We start from the raw sequence: 17856 nt of genomic DNA, 5'->3' as shown, positions 1-17856 counted from the left end.
TTAAAATGTTATTGTAGTTAGACAACTTAGTGAGTACCTTGCTCCTGTAACCCTATCTACTGAGGAGGCTGGGATCTGAGGATCATGGCTTGAAGCCAGCCTGAGCAGCAGGCTCTATTTCCAAAATAACCAGCAAAGACATCTGCCTGGATGTGGTAGCCCAAGTGGCAGAAAACCTGCGCAAAAAACACTAAAAGTTCAAGTTCAAAGTCCTGTGTTCAAGTCAATGAGGACTGACAGGCCCACCTTGCCAAACCTCCCAGGGAGAGAGAATCCTTCTTTCCTTTTTTCTCAGCTCTCTCCCTCCTTGGCCTCATCCTGGTCCTCCTCCTCCTCCTCCTCGTCCTCCTCCTCCTATACTTGGTGTAAAGCTCAGGGTTTAAGCTTGGCTGGTGCTTGACCCCTTGAACCACCACCTCAGCCCTTTTTGCTTTAGTTATATTTCCACTGAGCCTTCACATGATTGCTCCCATGTATTTGGGATTACAGCTGTGAACCACCAAACCCAGCTTGCTGGTTGAGATGCGGTCTTGATCACTTTTGCCCAGGCACTCACAGACATTCTTGCTAGCGGAGGGAGCTTTGTGGAGGAAGCTGCCCAAAGGGGAGTTGCAGACACACTTGAGTTGCCAACAGGCCACAGGAAAGAGAACTTCTACCTGACGCTCTTAGCCAACAATTGAACACAGCTGCTCTTTTTGTGACAAAAAAGTGGTGCTTCATGGAAAGGAGCGAAGGAGCGCACCTCCCTCCTCTCCATGTCACTGAGGACCCTGCTGGTCCATGGCTGGTCCAGTGCTGGTCCTGTGGTTCTTCAGAGGCTCTGCAAACAGGTGGGAAGGGCAGCAGCTGTGAACCCCCAGGGGCCCAGCTCAGCACTGAGAATCTTCTGCTACCTGCCAAACATGCTCAAGCCTCTGGGGAGAGCCCCCATGGGCTGGGCTGCCGGTCCCCCCTTTCACCCTTCTGCCTGGTGCTTTCTGGATGCTTGTCCCGTTGGGTTCTTAGCCATGTGCTAAGAAATCTTTACAAACTCAGTTGCTTGCAACACTGAGATGTGACTGCATCTCTGCGTCATCTTCCCAGATTCTAAGATCTAGCTTCTGTAGACTGGAACTGAGAATCCAGGCTATCTCTCTGTGTGGAGGTCTAGGTAGGTTGGGATGCAGGGCACAGAAGGATGAGGGGGAGACCAGAGAGGGATCCAGGCTAAGTTTAGAGTGCTGGGAGGAGATGGGTGGGAAGTGAGGACTCCTCCATGAAACTGAGTGGAGTCACTCACAGTCACAGTCGAGGGGAACCCTGAGGGGACGGTGACAACTCAAGGTGAGAGACAGAGACCTGAGGGCAGGACTCGTGTCCAGTTCCATTAGGATTTGGGACTTTTTTTGACACCCGCCCACTGGCTCCTTGGGCAAGGGCCATCTGACAGAGTGTGGAGGGCAGGATGAGACTGAAACCGGATGCTCCAGGCCTGCGGGTGTGTGTGGAAGGGGGTGGGCTTCACTAGTATTTAATCAGATGGGACTGTCCTGGGTTCCAGGTGTACAGCCCTGGGCACCTAGGTCTCTTTCCCCCGATTTGGAGACACTGGGCTGCAGGTGGGCCCCACACCGTGAGCCTGACAGCCCGGCTGCCCTGCGTGGCCCTGTGCTTGTCCCTTCTCGGGTCCTGGATCTGGACCTCAGTGCCAGGTGCACATCTCTCCTCTTGCCCCATGGGCACCGACGGCTCCGGGAGGGTGCGGTGGCTGCTGCGGGCCCTGCCGCTGGTCCTGCTGCTGCTGCTGAGCCCTGCGAGGTCCAGAGCCCATGAGCAGCTGGACAGAGACAGGGAGAGCTTGGGGCTCACCCCACCATTGGAGAACCAGCATGAGCCCACAACCATCATATACCGGAGCTCTGAGGTGGGGAGAAGGGGGGGTAGTGAGGAGCCGCATGGATGTCATTACTTTTCTGTACTCAGTTTCCCCAGTATAAGGGAAAATCTAAAGCAAAGATCGCAGAGAGCCTTTTGCTCATTTGGCCACTTGCTTAGTGCGGTGCGGGAACCGTAGGCACCAGATGGGGAGATAGGTTAGCAGAATCTGCCAGAACTGGCAGCAGTGCATGGCTGGGCCTGGAGGCAGAGGGTCGGGGAGCGGTGGGGTGGGGCTAGGGCTTGTAGTGCACTCAGACCGCCTGCCTGAGGTCTGGCTGTGGTCCCATGGTGGCCTGGGTGGGCGCCAGCAGCAGGCATGGTGTAAGCAGGTACTGGTGATGTGTCTGGCTGCTCAGAGGGGATGAAGGGGGGAAGGAGACTGGTTGATCACAGCTTGCAAGGCCCCAGAGAGATGGGTTGTCACAGTCAGGCAGCTGCTGTCTCTTCCTACCACACCTGACTTGCTCGGCCTCTGGGATGGAGTGGAGAGACCCAAGGGGCCTGTGCTGGGCCACAGGCTGCCAGGCCCTTGATCTGCTTCAGAGCACTTTTTGCCTTAATCCCTGGGTCTTTTTCCACCTTTCCAGGGATCTTGTGGGGCTGTGGTGCGGATAATAAGCCGTGAGCTCAGCATGGTGCACTCCAGTCATCCCAGTGTTAGGAAGGCTGAGGCAGGACAACTGTGAGTTTGAGGCCAGCCTGGCTTCAAAGCGAGATTGTGTCTCCTAAAATTAATTAAAATAAGTAGATAGATCATAAAGAGGGCATTTCCAGTCATCACTACGCATCTTCTGTTGCCCCCCCATATCTATTGTACAAGGCTGAGTGTCCTATCCTAAGAGGTGCAGGAGCAGAGGCTGGACAGCCACCGGGACCAGGTAGCAGAGGGTGTTCATCCCTGGTGGGAGTTTGTTCCAGGAAGGTCCTCAGGTCCACATGTTCATCCCATGAGCACTTTTGTGGAGTCAGATTTAGAATGCATGTGTGAAGTGTGTTGGGATTGGAACTGAGGGCATCGCCCTTGCTACGCAGTCATCCACCACTTGAGAACCCCCCAGCCCCTTGGTGCTCTCAATGTCTTATTAGCATACATGGGTTGTCTAAAGGGGTTTCATTGTGGTATTTACATACATGCATACGATGTGCTTGGATCCAATCTACTGCCTCTATCTTGTTCTGGCTATTTTTCCTTTAAGGTCAATGGAGCTGGGATGGTAGGTGCCCACTACATGTCTACGTATTGGCTGAGATGGGGCCCATTAGGAGCTGTTGTACTGGGACAGGGTAGAGCAGGTACCATATGGACGGTACACAGCAGTCCCTTCACCCATAGAGAGGCCACACTGGCCCAGAATGAAGACTTCTTTGTGTTTTACAAGTGGAAAATCATTTTCAACCTATCCTTCCATTACAGTAATGAGAAACCAAGGCCCACAGAGCCTCTTCTCTCCCTGTGGAAACGGCCTTGCTCTGATTCCCTGGACTTGGTGTGATGTGGGTAGTGCAGTCTCTGGAATACAGAGACTCTGAGGCACAGGATGGTTAAGTGGCTTGCACCTGGCCAATAAATGTTGGGCGTGGTAGGGGCTCAGATTCATATTTTCCTGGCTCTGAAGTGTGTGAGGCATCCTGGGCTGCTTCTGGTGGGGAAAAATGGAGATGTGTTAGACTGGGAAGGAGGTTGGGACACTGGGCTGACGGGTGGCCTCCAGTTTCCCTAGGAAATGGATGCCTTGTTTAGAAGTGTGTGGATCTGTTTGTGGGTGATGTCACTGTGTGTGTTGTGGAGAGGTTTAAGCCTCACCGAGTCAGCTGGTATCTATAGTCTCTCTATGTCGCTGGTCTTTTGGGCTCTAAGTTAATCTGTAGAAAGGAACAGGGTATTTCTTTTGATATCCTCATGCTCCTTTTCCTCCCTTGGGGCCAGAGTGCCTGGAAGGTGCCCAACACCTACCTGGTGATGTTCACGGAATCCGAGAGACAGCAGATGGAGAGTATTGTCCACCACCTTCAGAGCAAGGCTGCCAGGCGGAGCTTCAAGTTCGAAGTGCTACACGTCTTCAAAGACCTCTTTCCTGGCATCCTGATGAAATCTGACAAAGTGAGCACACTGGATCTGGTGAGTCCCTGCTCAGGCATGCACTTCCCTCTGCTGGGGAAAGGCCTGCCCTCACCCTCTGGTGGACACTCAGGAGACTGCAGACACTTATTGAGTACTGGTGCATCTCTAGTTCAGTGATGCAGGTGATGCCAGCCTCCTCAGGCAGCTTCTTTGTTAACCTGGCCAATTACCCTAATAGTACTTTGTCCATTTACCCTCATCAAAGCAGGAGGGATCTCAGTGCAGAGGGACCATATGGCCTCAGAGGGTAGAGCTGGACCCCCAGCTTCTGGCTCACCTGGCCATTGTCTTTGTGTTGGTGCATTGCAGCCTGTGCCCGCAGCTAAGGTGAGAGAAAGGTCAGGGAGAGCCCAGGAGGGTGTGCAAGTGGGGTATGCTCCAGAGCAGGGAGAGGGATGAACACACACACACACACACAAACACACACACACTCACACTATGCCCTCAATTCCTGCTGGTGTGTCTACCCTCTCCCATATCCTCGAACTTCTGCATTGGCTTAGCACCTAGTTGCCACCATTAGGGTTCATAACACTGTGGTCTAACAGGGAAGGGAGTGAATACCCAGGATGGCCAGTGCTGACATCCTGATGTGCACATGGAGTCCTGGCCCAAGGGACTTCCCGCACTGTCCAGCCTGCCTAAAACTGGCACTGGCTGGCTCCCGGATGAGATGTGGAAGCTGAAACCCTCCTGCCACTCATGTGGGCTCAGCTACCAGTTGTGGGGGCACTGGTCCCAGCTTCCTCCACTCCCAAGCTTAGGAGAGCAGTGAGGACCCTGGTTTGTCTTCAGGTCAGTGGGAGGGGGACTGTGGGTGGCCATGCTGGGGTCACTGGTGGGATCAGGTGCGGCAAGTGCTGGGTGCTGCTGGCTAAGTGACTCATGAAATTGAGATCCTGTGTCCTTGGCATCCGCAGGTCCTGAGTCTGAGGCGGGTCAAGTTCATCGAGGAGGATTCCTTTGCCTTTGCACAGAGCCTCCTGTGGACCCCGCATCTGATTTTCCGTCACCGGAACCACATTCGGAGCATCCTGTGTAACCTGCGGCGGATTTCTCCTGAGTGGAACCAGTCTCATAGCTTCAACCACAGCAGTAAGACCACAGCTGCCATGGCCCACATCTCCTCCCTGTCCTGGCACCTGGCCCCCTGCCTGTTTTCTCTCTGTCCTCTCCAAACCCCACTTGGGACTGCGCCCCCTGCTGGTACTCAGTGCACAAGATTCTTATTGTACCTGAATTTTGTAAAATTTGGGGCCTTGAACTCAGGGCCGGGGTGATGTTCCTTCATTTTTTTTTCAGCTCAAAGGTAGTGCTCTACCACGTGAGTCACACCTCTACTTCCAACTTTTTGCTGGTTAATTAGAGATAACAACCTCACAGACTTTTCTGTAGGGTAGGTTTTGCACTGCCACCCTCAGATCTCAGCTTCCTGAGTAGCTAGGATTACAGGCCTGAGCCACTGGTGCCTGAATAACCACCTTCATAATTCCTTCTCTCATCTTCTCTCCTGCAGGCCACTCTTGCCAGAGGAGGAGGCTGGACTTGACTGTGACTTGCAGTCTCTAATCTCTATAGCTTTCAGTCCTCAAAATAAGACCAGATCTCCAGAGCTTCCCCCATGTAGGTCTCTGGTCTCCCCCGGCCTCCAGGCCTCTCTGCCCACATTTCCTTCTGCCTGTGCAGAGAGAGGCAGAGGAGGAGACCAGGAAAATAACTGTATGGGGGGTGGGTGTGGCGTCCCAGTGACACTGAGCTGGGGAAGGCAGTAAGGGCACCTGCTTGGGAGAGGATCAGAGGTTCTGACTGGACTCTTCAGTGTTAGACAAGCCTGACACAGATGCTTGGAAACGACTTTGCTAGATAATTGGAGATGGAGTCTAGAGGACGTGGCTGCCCAGGCTGACCTTTAATGTCCTAGATCTCACCTTCCCAAGTACATAAGAGGCTTGAGACACTGCTGCCCAACTTTATTAATTTATTTCCTCCTTTACAGTCTTGGAGTTTACACTCAGGGCCTCCTGCTGGGGAGGCAGGTCCTTTACCAGTTGAGCCATTCACATAGTAGTTATTTTCAGATAAGTTCTCATATTTAGGCGAGAAATATGAGACCTATGCCACAATCCTCCTTGGTTTGGTTGCTGAGTAACTGCTAGCTATCGGTTGAGATGAGGTCTTGGGAACTGTTTGCCTGGGGTGGCCTTGTACCTTGATGCACTGGTCTCTGACTCACAGAAAGCAGGTATTATTGATGTGAGCCACTATGCTGAGCCTTCCCTTCCTTCTTGTGTGAGTCCACTTTGAATTGAATGTAGGGCCACTGTTTCATCCTGGATGATCTTTTACTGGAAAGATCTCTTATCCAGAAAAGGTCTGGTGGTGGTACTGGAATTAGAATCCAGGGCCTCGCATTTATGAGGTTACCACTGAGCTACACCTCGAGCCTCCAGATAGGTCTAAAATGATCTGTTCTGGGGCCACTAGTGACCACCGCTCCTGCAGGTTTGGAGTAGACAGTCTGTTTCCTGTCCCCTAGGGATGCCCATGATGACCTTGTCCCTCCCTGGAGGAGTGGGGCACAGGGCTAGAGTCTTCTAGAGTCTTCTCAAGGACTTGGCTAGAAGAGGCCATTTAGAAGCTGTTGGGCTGGGACAGGATAGGGGAAGTACCATATGGTCAGCTATAATGTAGGCTGGGAGTATCAGTGCTGTCCTTCATTAATAGAGAGACCAAGAGCACAGGTGACCAGCCTGTTTGTTATTCTCAAACCTAAACCTTGTAAGAGAATGGAGATTAGAGGAGGAGGTTCTGTGGAGATGTGTAGAACTTGGAGTGAGGTGGCTCTAAATCATGGAAAGCCAGCAACCAGCAGAAAAAAGAGGACAAGGTCATGGAGGCTTGTTATTCAGAAGCTTCAGAGGGAGAGTGGCATGGCTGATCATTTTATCTTGAATTTCTGGTTTCACGAACTGTAGTTCGAGTTGGTCAGCAGGACAACCATAGAGCTTGTGCTGCTGTAATCCTGCCTCAAGAGAACCAGTAGTAAGAGCAGGTCCCTGAGGCCCTGCCTCCTGGCTGCTCCCAGCCAATGACAGAGCTCAAGGTGGAGCTGGGCCATTTGAGTTGATAACAAGACCCAGGCAGCATGCTATTGGGGAGTTTCCTGATTCTCTCGAATTGGCCACCTACATGGTTTTGGACAGTTTCCTATCTCTTTTTTTATTGTGAAAATACTGTACAGAGGGGTTACAATTACATGGGCAAGATAATGAGTACATTTCTTATCAAGCATTATAGCCTCCTCCTTTGTTTCCCCTTCCCATGCCTTCCCATACTTCCCCTGTCCCATCCCCCACCCAATCCTCCCCATCCCATCAAAGTTGTAAAGTTCGTTTCCAATATAATGGCTTGTACATCTCTTGTCTCACTGGCCTGGTCAGTAAAATATTCCCAATAGGAGGTAGTGGGAGGACTTTTCGAAGATTAAGTTCATGTACAGTCCTTGAAACAGTGTGCATAATTGGTAAGCAGAGCATGCCATCATTGATACACATGACCACCCATGACATCATCCTTCCGGTTCTCTTTTTCCTCATCTCGCACAACTGTCACTGTGGGAAGAGAGGGACAACCCCGTGGAGGTGTATCTCTTGGGCACTAGCATCCAGCCTAATCACCTGGAAATTAAGGGCAGGATCAACATCTCTAACTTTGAGAGAGTGCCTGAGGAGGAGTGGCAGAGCACCAGTGCGCCCAGGACACAGGTGAGCCATTCTTCCCCAGCCTATCCCAGAGGAAGATGAGGACCACCAGACCTGGAGCATCATGGCCACCCTCCCCAGCCATCACGGTCCATCCCCAGTCCTCAGCTGTAGGCAGGGAGGGTGGGCATTGCAGTCCATCCGGGGTCTGTTGGGAAATCATGGGGTAGATGGCTTTCTCATCTGGTCTTTGTTTTGGTGGAGCAGGAGGTCAATTGTGTAGGCCATGGTACCCACCTGGCAGCTCTGGTCAGCGGCCAGATTGTTGGCGTGGCCAAGGACATCAAGATACACAGCCTGCGTGTGCTCAACTGCCAAGGGATGGGCACCGTCAGCGGCATCGTCATGGGTGAGTGGCAGCTCCCATTCTGTTGTCTTTCCATCTGGCCGTGGGGGCAGGGGCTTCAGCCAGGGAGGATCAATGTCTCCAGACCCAAGAGGGCATGGTAGCCTCTGCCACAGAGTACCAGTAGTGGAGCAGCAGAACCTTCAAAGTTGCCAGTGCTGGGCTCAAGGGAGCAGAGACCCAGCCCAAGTGAGCCCCTGTTCCATGCTCCTTCTCCATTCCATGTGCTCTGTGCTTTCAGAATTCTGTGTCATTTGTCATGTGGGCTTAGATCTCCACAGACCCAGGAGACAGAAAGAAAGCCAGTTTCCCCTCCAATCATGGTGGGGCTCATTTCTCTTAGTTTGGCTCCATGTGTCACCTTGGCTAAGCAGACTTGGTGGAGGAACCGGCAACCCCTTGTCCAGACTGTACCACGTTTCTTCATCCACTGCATGGAGAGGAGAGGTAGGGCCCGGGTCTGAGAGGTCCTGCTGAGAGCCAGGCCTGTCGTGGCCATGGACAGGGAACAAGGAGGGAGCTCTGCACAGAGCTGCGGTGGCCAAAGCCTGAACCAAGGGCTCTGGACGCCACACCTGGGGCTGGCAGGTGACATCCATTAACAGTTAGTGGAGCCAGCTAGAGAGGGCGACTTGTCCAGGCTCACAGAGAAGAAGCTGGCTCACAGAGAAGATACTGGGTGGAGGCTGACTGACCTTCCCCAAGAGCCCAGGTCCCTGGTCGATGCTCAACTGCATGGAGTCCAGATTTACACACTGCCCCAAATCTTATTCACAGAGGCTCCAGCTTTGTGTTCCATTGCAGGCAGGGATCAAGAGACCCTGGCTCATCACAGTGACCCCTGTGCCTGCCTCATGCCTCTGCTGATTGACCTTGGCCTTGACCTTTGATTCCCAAAGGTGATGAGTGGAGGGAAGGCTTTGATGCTGGGCCTGGCCCAGGGAAGAGCAGCCCTCTTTGGGGTCTCAGTCATGGCATCACCTGGCCAGAGCAGGGCTCACACAGAGGAGCTGTCACCTCCACCGCAATCAGCAGTTCCTCTGTGCACAGTGACTGGAATGAGGTGTGACTGAGCACAGAGCTTTGCACACCGCAGCGGTCTAATAACTACAGCTGTGACTGCACTGGTCACCCCCACTGCCATGCCCCATCCCCCTCCCTCCTCAGCGGCTGTCCTCTAGGCACGTGGCAGTAAGATTCCAACTCCTCCCTTGGCCACAGAGGCCCAGATCCAGGAGTGGTTGAGGGGTCAGTGTAGGGACACTAGTGTGTTGCCAGGAGCTAAGCATATAGGGTTGTTTGCTGCAGGTGCCTGCCCTAGGCAGGTTTAGACCCCAGGACTCCAGGTCATGCTGGATGGCCAGAGGCAGATCATAGTTGTGAGGGAGCCCCATTTCCCTAGGATGGCAGCCAGCTGCCCTTGGAACCCTGGAGACCTCCAGAGTACCTGTGCCTGTTTTATAATGGGGTTGACAGCTGGCAGCAGGCAGCCAGGACAGGCTCAGGTTCCTGTGGGTGGGATGCTCTAAGAGACACTGGAGCCAGGCCTAGAGTGTGGTGAGTGATCGTGAAGTCTGCCTTCATTCTCAGAACACCAAGCTTCCACCTCAAGACCTGTGTCCTGGAAAAGTGTACGGACAGGTTGTTGTGAGCATCTTGTAAACCAGTCACCTAGAGAGGCGAGCAGGGGAAGTCCTGGGGACTGGCCAGTTTGCAGCTGCAGTCGTGATTAATGACTCCCATGTGTACACATGGGAAATGTGTGTGTGTGTTCGTGTGTGTGTGTGTGTGTGTGTGTGTGTGTGATCAAGATCTGAGGACTGACTCTTGCCATCTGGTGGTTGAGCCTCCAATCTGCAGGCCAGGCCAGGCAGGCTAGAAATGCCTGTAGGTTTTTTTTGGGTCCAGTTGTGGGGCCTGAACTCTGGGCCTGGGTGCTGTCTGTCAGCTCTTCAGCTCAAGGCTAGTGCTCTACCACTGGAGCCACAGTGCCACTTCCAACTTTTTTTATTTCTTTTTGTTTATGTGGTGCTGAGAAATCAAACCCAGGGCCTCAGGCATGTAAGACAAGCGCTCTACCACTGAGCCACCTTCCCAGCCCCAGAAATGCCTGCAGTCTTGAGTCAGAAGGTTGTGTGCAGGCAGAATTCCTGCTTCCTTTGATTGAGCCATCACAGTGAGCAAGGCTCACTACCTTAACAGAAGTCATTAAAACAAAAAGAATAATGGATATAAATGTTAACCATGTCATGTGTGTGTGTTGTCTGTGTGTGTGTGTGTGTACACACACACACTAAGATGCATTTCACATAACACAGGATCATCGAGTTGTCAATAATGAGCATCACTGCTGTTTTGGAGGGAAGGGGTTGGAGGAAGGAAGCGTGTCCCCTCCAGACAGTCATCTTGGCTTTGTTCTGTCAGGCTTGGAGTTTCTTTGGAAACAGCTGGTCTCCAATCCCTCCAAGCGCATGGTAGTGCTGCTGCCAATGGTGAGTGGGTACAGTCAGAGCATCAACGATGCCTGCAAGCGCCTGGCAAGGGCTGGAGCAGTGCTGGTGGCCGCTGCGGGCAACTTTCAGAGCAATGCCTGTGCCTACTCTCCAGCGTCGTCTCCTGAGGTAGGTGCCAGCAGGGCTTCCTGCTCATGTCCTGCCTTGCAGGTTGTCAGAGGCCCAGCCTCCACCCCCAGTGTGACAAGGGTTGGGGCTATTCCTGCCCTTCCTTTAAACCACATCCCTACATTAACCCCGCCCCCCACATGGAATCCTCCACCTCTGCCATGCCTCCCCTCCTGATTGACATTTGCAGAGCCCTTGCCTTGTGTGGGGCTTGTCTGGCAGTACCAGGAGGAGGACACCTGTCCCACTTCCCAGATTTCTGGGCCCTGAAATGTGGGGAAGCTGCTTCACTCTCCCTCTTCCCCTGAGACTGGCCCAACAGGGCTACAGAGGTGCTGAACTTAAAACCACCTGTACCCAGCCTGGCTGATTAGGGGTTGCCCCACAACACTCTGCCTTCTTGATGACAACATTATATGTTTAGTATTTGTCTCCCTATTATGTACATTAAGCATGGGGAGCACTTTCTATATCCTGTGGAAGTCCCGGAACAGGACAGGGTATCAGCTGTGCTCATGAGCCAGATTTTTCTCAGAAGGGGACATGTGCATGGGGCTTAAACAGGTAGTATAGGAGTCGATCCATGTGCCCATGAAGCCTCTTCCTCAACTCTTTGCCACATTCCAGGTCATCACTGTTGGAGCTGTCGATTCCCAGGACCAGCCTTTCACCCAGGGACCTCTGGGGACCAACTATGGATCCTGTGTGGACATCTTTGCTCCTGGGAAAAGCATTGTCAGTGCTAACAAAGACTGTACCATTTGTTATGTAAGAGAGAGTGGGACCGCGCAGGCGGCTGCGCATGTGACTGGTGAGCCACTACGCCACTGTCTTGGCCACCAGGATTCCAGTGGCCCCTTTGGCCAGATCCTCCATATACCAGGCTCTGCGCATGAGGACCAAATGGGCAGACCTGATGGTGATGGTGCACTTTGCATCGCGGGGGTTTGGAGGGTAAACAGGAGCACACCTGGTGAACAAAATGGCCAGTACCAAGGCCTGGAGGTAATAGGACAAGCTTTCACTAAGCAAGCGATTGCAGGTGGCTTCATTTTGGGAAGAGCACATGATGTGTCCATGTGTGTGCATTTGTGTCCTAAAAGGAGTTCCCAGCTAGGTCAGAGGCCAGCCCATCACCTTGTCTGACCTCTCCCTTCCCCATCAGGCATTGCAGCCCTGATGCTCACTGCCCAGCCAAACCTCACTGTGGCTGAGCTGAGGCAGAGGCTGATCCACTACGCTATCAGCAATGCTATCGATGACACCTGGTTCCCAGTAGAACAGCGAGTCAAGACCCCCAACCTGGTGGCTGCACTGCCCCCAAGCACCCAGGAAACAGGTGAGCAGGGCAGGTGGGTAGGCAGAGGCCAACCTGGAGTGTGAGAGGCCCATGAGATGGTGACAGTCCCCAACCTGGTTGACAGAAGGACTGTCCTCCTCAGATAGGACTCCAGGCTCCACGGCATTGTTGTAACTCTATAGTTTTACCTCAAAGTTTCATGTGGTGTCTTAGTTTCTCTCCCTCACCTCGGGTTGAAGCTTTTTCTGGAGTCTCCCAAGAGCCTCCTTATCCTGTTCTTGTTGCAGGTGGGCAGCTGTTCTGCAGGACTGTGTGGTCAGAACCCTGGGACTTCAGGCTGACACACGCTGCTGAGGCTCACTGTGACCCGGAGGAGGAGCTGCTGGGCTGCTCCAGTTTCTCCCAGAGTGGGAAGCGGCAGGGCGAGCGTGTGGGGGTGAGCTGCACACTCTGTGTGTCCAGTCCTCTGTCCTCTGGATTCCAATCCCTGTCTCGACTTCAAAGGCCTGGGCAGGGCCAGGTGCTCCTGGGGGACTCGGGACAGACAGCACCCTCATGGGCACAGGAGGGAAAGGACAGCCGTGGCTTCGGCTCTCTGCCTTGCCTAAAGCCATCTCTGTGCTGGGTGTTTTTGTCTCATGCCTGTTGTTCTAATGTCTCAGGAGGTTTAGATCTGAGGATCGTGGTTCAAAAGCCAGCCCAGTCAGGAAAAGTCATGTGGTTCTTATTTCCAATGAAGCGTGAAGGGCAGTTGCAGCTCTGCTGGTAGAGTGCCAGGCTTGCATAATAAAGCTGAGGGACAGCACCTAGGCCCTGAGTTCAAGTCCCAGTACTGACACACCCCTTCCTTCTCCTTGCCAACCAAGAACATCCACAACCACGACCCTCAGGTTGGGATGACAGAGGCTCTGTGAGCTGAGAACTTCAAAGGTGCAGAAGCAGCTGATGGAGTTCCCAGACCCTAGGTGGCCCTGGGAAGGGTAGGGGGCCATGAAGGCGAGGTGGGTGAGCATTTCTGTGCAGAAGTCAATGTGAGGGAGGTTTCTCAGGAGAGGCCTGGTGCGTCAGGGAGCCCACAGGCCCTGCGCTGCGGTCTCAGGTCACCTTGTCTCCACTTGGAAGCCATTGTCAGTGTTGGGAAGATTCATCTGAGCTGCACATGGCAGCAGAGCCTGCCTGGGCCCAACCAGTGCTGAGGATTCAGGGACCAGAACTTGCAGACTGGGTCCCTCTCAGACCAGATTCCCCAGTCCCCAAACCTCTTCACAACAAGTTCCCATTCCTCTCTTGGACTCTCAGATCCTAGGAAACAGACGCGTTTGCCTGGCATTTGGAGATAGTCAGGTTTCTGTGGTGGCCAGATGCTGCCTGCTCCCCCGAGCCAACTGCAGCGTCCACACAGCTCCTCCAGCCTTGGTGGGGCTGAAGACCTACACCCACTGCCCAGATCCTGACCAAGTCCTCACAGGTAGGGGCTGGTCCCGCCAGGTTGAGTCAGAGGCACTACCTCCTGCTGGTCAGGAGCCTTGTCCCACACTTGGTCCCCATGAGTGTGAGCAGCAGATTTAGGAGCCTCAGGATTCATAGCTAAGCCAGATGTGCAACTTGCATGCCATGTGGCCTTGGGTAGGTTCACCTCTCTCTCTGTTTACCTCTCTCTTCCTCCCCTGCCTCAGTGGTAGCGATGAGAGGGATGGCAGATGGGCTCCGGCTTGGGCACTGGGAGCTGTTTACCAGCTGTGTGGTGGGGAGCCATAGTTCAGGCCTGTCAGAAGTGGGGCACAGCTCAGGTTGATTCCAACTGCCACTCAGTAGCTGGCAAGTTCCTTCTCAGCCCTGTGCCCTAGTGTCCTCATCGTGAATGCTCAGCTCTAATCCTGGGACAGTATGCTTTCTGGTGGCCACGGTTATCAGCTATCACTCTGAAGTCCTTTCTTTGGGCTAAGGACCTTCTGTCAAAACTTGCCCAGGAAAGTGTCTGGACGTCATGGGTGAGGGCTGGACTTAGGAGCTGGGCACTGTGGATCTTGGGCGACAGCCATGCTCAGAAGGTGCTTGGTACCAGGTGGGGCTTCAGGGGCTCTAGGAATTATCTTGAATCACTAAGTCAGGAGCTGACCTTGGCAGCTAAGCACAGGGGAGTCTAAAGGCTCTGGAATAGTAAGGGTCAGGTGGGGTTAAAAGCTGGCTGGATTAGGATTCACAGCAGTCAGATGAGCCCAGTGGCTAGAGCCTTGTCCAGGACAAGAGCTCCATGCGGCGGCTGGCCTGGCAGGAAGCCTGGCCTTTGGCAAAGCTGACAGAGCCACAGGCACTCACTAAGTAGCCTTTGCCAAGTTCCATTTGCAGGTAAAGTGGCTGAATTCATTTCTTAAAGCCACGCAGCCGGGCGAGGGGCTCTGGTCCTGGCTACCATAACGCTAATGTGGGCAGAGCCCGGGTCCTACAAGGGCAGTACGGGGACTTCCCAGGCATTTCCTGCTTCAGCTAAGCAAGAACTCTGTGAGTCGATGGTATTGCTCTGGCTGTTTTAGCAAATAGGGAAACTGAGCCTTGATGAATTCCATCAAGGCATCCACAATTTTACAACCAGGTGCCCCTGATTTCCAAGCCCACAGATCCAAGCTCAGGCTGATCTTCTAGCTGGTGATGGATGGGGAAGGGACCTGAGGTGGGAGGGGGGTTGTGGTGAGAGGTAGCTGAACATTTCTGGCCTGGAGATCCTGTCCCAGGGCTCCCCTTCTTTGGTGGAGAGGAGACCATGTGACTCCCAGGAACCTATGGCTCAGAGCAGTTGAGCTGCTCTCCCAAGGTCCTACAAGTCAGAGCTAAGCCAAAAGTCCTGCTGCTCAGGCAATGTCTCTTCTACTCAGAGCTGCTCCTGGGTTTCCCTGGGTTTGGATCTAAAAATAAAGTACGTGATTGCGGGAAGGGGTGTCCGGCATCCCAGTGTGTGAACTGGCCCTCTTCTGTTCCAGGCTGCAGCTCCCATTGGGAGGTGGAGAATCTTGGTGTCTTCCCACATACCACACCTAAGAGAGGTACTAATCTACCCAGACGGTGTGCGGGACACAAGGAGGCCAGTGTCCATGCTTCCTGCTGCCATGCTCCGGGCCTGCAGTGTACAACGAAGAAGTACAGGCCTTTAAGCCCCTTGGAGAAGGTGAAGGGTTGAGATTGTGGGAGGTGGGGTGGAGATGGCTGGGGCTGTATCCTCTTGGGGTGGTCAGTGCACAGTGGAGGATCTATGCACCTGTGCTGTGTGTATGTGTGTGTGAGTGTTGTGGCTTGATTTGTTTCTGTCCAGATTGGTAAGGTTTGCTCTCCAGGTGCTCTGTCCCACTTTAAGGATAGCACACATAAACAGGGCATAAAGAAATGCAGTGCTGGGCTGAGAATGTGGCTCAGTGGTAGAGTGCTTGTCTCGCACACACGAAGTTCTGGTTTCAATTTTCTCAGTACAAGGTAAACAGAAAAAGCCAAAAGTGGTGCTATGGCTCAAGTGGTAGAGTCTTGAGGAAAAGAAGCTCAAGGACAGTGCCCAGGCCCTAAATTCAAGCCCCAGGATTGGCAGAGAGAGAGAGAGACAGATAGACACACAGACAGACACACAGACACACAGACAGAGAGAGAGAGAGAGAGAGAGAGAGAGAGAGAGAGAGGGACAGAGAGACAGAGACAGAGACAGAGGTAAACAGAAAGACAGAGAGAGACAGAGAGACTGAGAAACAAGAAATGCATTGCTGAGTCTCAAAACATTAATGTAATGCTGTGCTTGTTATACCTGCTACTTTTAAGGAAGAAGTAGGATCTCAGTTTGAGACCCACCTGGACAAAAAGTAAAGAAATAATGTCTAAACAATTAAGCTGCGTATGCTGGTACAATTGGACTAGCAGCTTGCGCTCTCTCTCTCTCTCTCTCTCTCTCTCTCTCTCTCTCTCTCTCTCTCCCCTGTCTCCTGTCTCCCTGTCTCTCTATCTGTTGCTCTGTCTCTGTCTCTCTGTCTCTGTCTCTCTGTCTCTCTCTCTTTCTGTCTCTCTCTCTTACACACACACACACACACACACACACACACATTATCACCTGTGCACTTAACACAGCGAGTGGGAGTTGTTCAGGGCTGGAATGGCTGAGCAACCATGGAAGGTTGGAGGAGAAGGAAGATCCCTGAAGGGAGGGCAGGTCACACTTGGCCTCTTGGAGTCTGAGAGCTAGCCTCTAGAGGCCATGGCAGGAGGAGTTTGGGACCTGAGGGTGGTGGCTCTGGTCTGGGATGAGCTGCAACAAGGAGTGGAGGGCTGTTGCAAGGTCTTGTGGAGCTGCTGGGGGGATGGAGTTGCCATCACTGGGTGGGGAAGGCTGTGGGAGGGGTGGCTTGTAGGGAAGTGGGAAGTGGGAGGGGCTTTGGTTTGTTAAGATGTCTGTCTGGACCCCAGTGTCCTGGTAGGCTGGGGCTGAAGCACCCTGAGGGAGTGGTGGGCAGCGTTGGACACAGCCCCTTTGGGGTGTGAGCGGCAGAACCAAGCCAGGTGTTGACAGTTTGGTCCCCACTGAGGGTTGCTGGGAGGGACAGTGTAGCAGCTGGCTTAGAGACCTGACCATGGATGCTGGACCTGTCCTTACTTGTCCTCTCTGGACTCTGGCAGGTCACCGTGAGCTGTGACGCAGGCTGGACCCTGACCAGCTGCAATGCCCATCCTGAGACCTCAGTCACCCTGGGAGCTTTCCCTGTGGACAACACATGTGTGGCGAAGCACCAGGATCCTGAAGAAACAGGAAGGACCAGTGAGGAGTTTGTAATAGTCATCGCCATCTGCTGCCGCATCCAGCCTTCAGGACAAGCATAGAGTGGATGGAAAGACCTCAACCTGCCAGATGATGCTGACCAGGGCAGGACTGGAGTGGAGACTCTTGCCCTGAGAGAACTTGTTCTCACCTGAGTGCCCTTCCCTGCCAGAGTTACAGAAAGGGCTCCCATTAGGAGCAAGGAAGGGTGGTTTGACAGCAAGCGTGGTTCCTGGCAGACTTATGAGCAAAGTCACCTTTCATGTGCATTTGCCTCCAGGAGTTGATACCAGTCTGCAGGAGGCACTTGGATGGAGAGGAGCCAGTGTTAGCAGGAACAAATGAGGGGGACTGGTGCTGGGGACCCCTCATGGTCTTCTCACTTTGTAGAAACTCCTTAGGAATTACTGGTTGAGAGAGCCAGCCCAGCTAGGACAAGCGTGTCTCAGGTGACCATAGGGCCATGCCTCAATTTCTCCTTGCTGTCCTTGCTGTACTCCACCTCCAGCTATGTCTCCGACTGGGAGCACCTGCAGTAGAGGCTGACAGATCATATCCCCATCCCTACTTCTCCTGACCCCTGTTCTGCCCTACACTATATGCACTGGTTACCCATACTTTATGGAGCAAGATACAGGGCGAGAGAGGGGAGGGCCTGCAGGCATACAGTGGGAAGGGAGGTGATATGTAGGGAGGTGGCAGGTTGGGCACCTTATTTCTGCGGGGAGCAGGGTGTGAAGGCAGCCAGAGCCTACTTGCTCTAGGGCTTGTCCCTTTGGGCATGGGCCTTCTTCTGTGGTGGTCTCACTCCTGGGGTCTGGGGGAATATGTGAGGGTGCAGGGGGCCTGTGTAAGGATCAGCCGCCCACATGTGAATAAATATCAGAATGAACCAACACTTGTCTATCCTTTGGGTCTCTGTTGGCTTTGTGTGTCAGTTCTGGGGCTTGAACTCAGGGCCTGAGCACTGTTCCTGAGCCTTTCTTTTACTCAAGGCTCG

At 53.4% G+C, this 17856-nt stretch overlaps 1 protein-coding gene across 1 annotated transcript; it reads left to right on the top strand.

The window, feature by feature from the left end:
* Positions 1-1717: 1717 nt before the first annotated feature.
* On the top strand, positions 1718-16918 carry LOC122124665 (proprotein convertase subtilisin/kexin type 9-like). The gene is made up of 13 exons (XM_042699362.1): positions 1718-1906; positions 3848-4039; positions 4352-4369; positions 4963-5137; positions 7664-7806; positions 8014-8152; positions 10574-10770; positions 11398-11581; positions 11936-12109; positions 12358-12506; positions 13370-13538; positions 15049-15233; positions 16718-16918. Exons 1-13 carry the CDS (start codon positions 1718-1720, stop codon positions 16916-16918), a joined length of 2115 nt encoding a protein of 704 aa, XP_042555296.1.
* The last annotated feature ends 938 nt before the right edge of the window (positions 16919-17856 follow it).

Source organism: Dipodomys spectabilis, unplaced genomic scaffold (assembly GCF_019054845.1).
Source record: "Dipodomys spectabilis isolate Male_0828 unplaced genomic scaffold, ASM1905484v1 ptg000007l, whole genome shotgun sequence".
Lineage (NCBI taxonomy): Eukaryota > Metazoa > Chordata > Mammalia > Rodentia > Heteromyidae > Dipodomys > Dipodomys spectabilis.
This window is presented reverse-complemented; position numbering and strand designations above follow the sequence as displayed.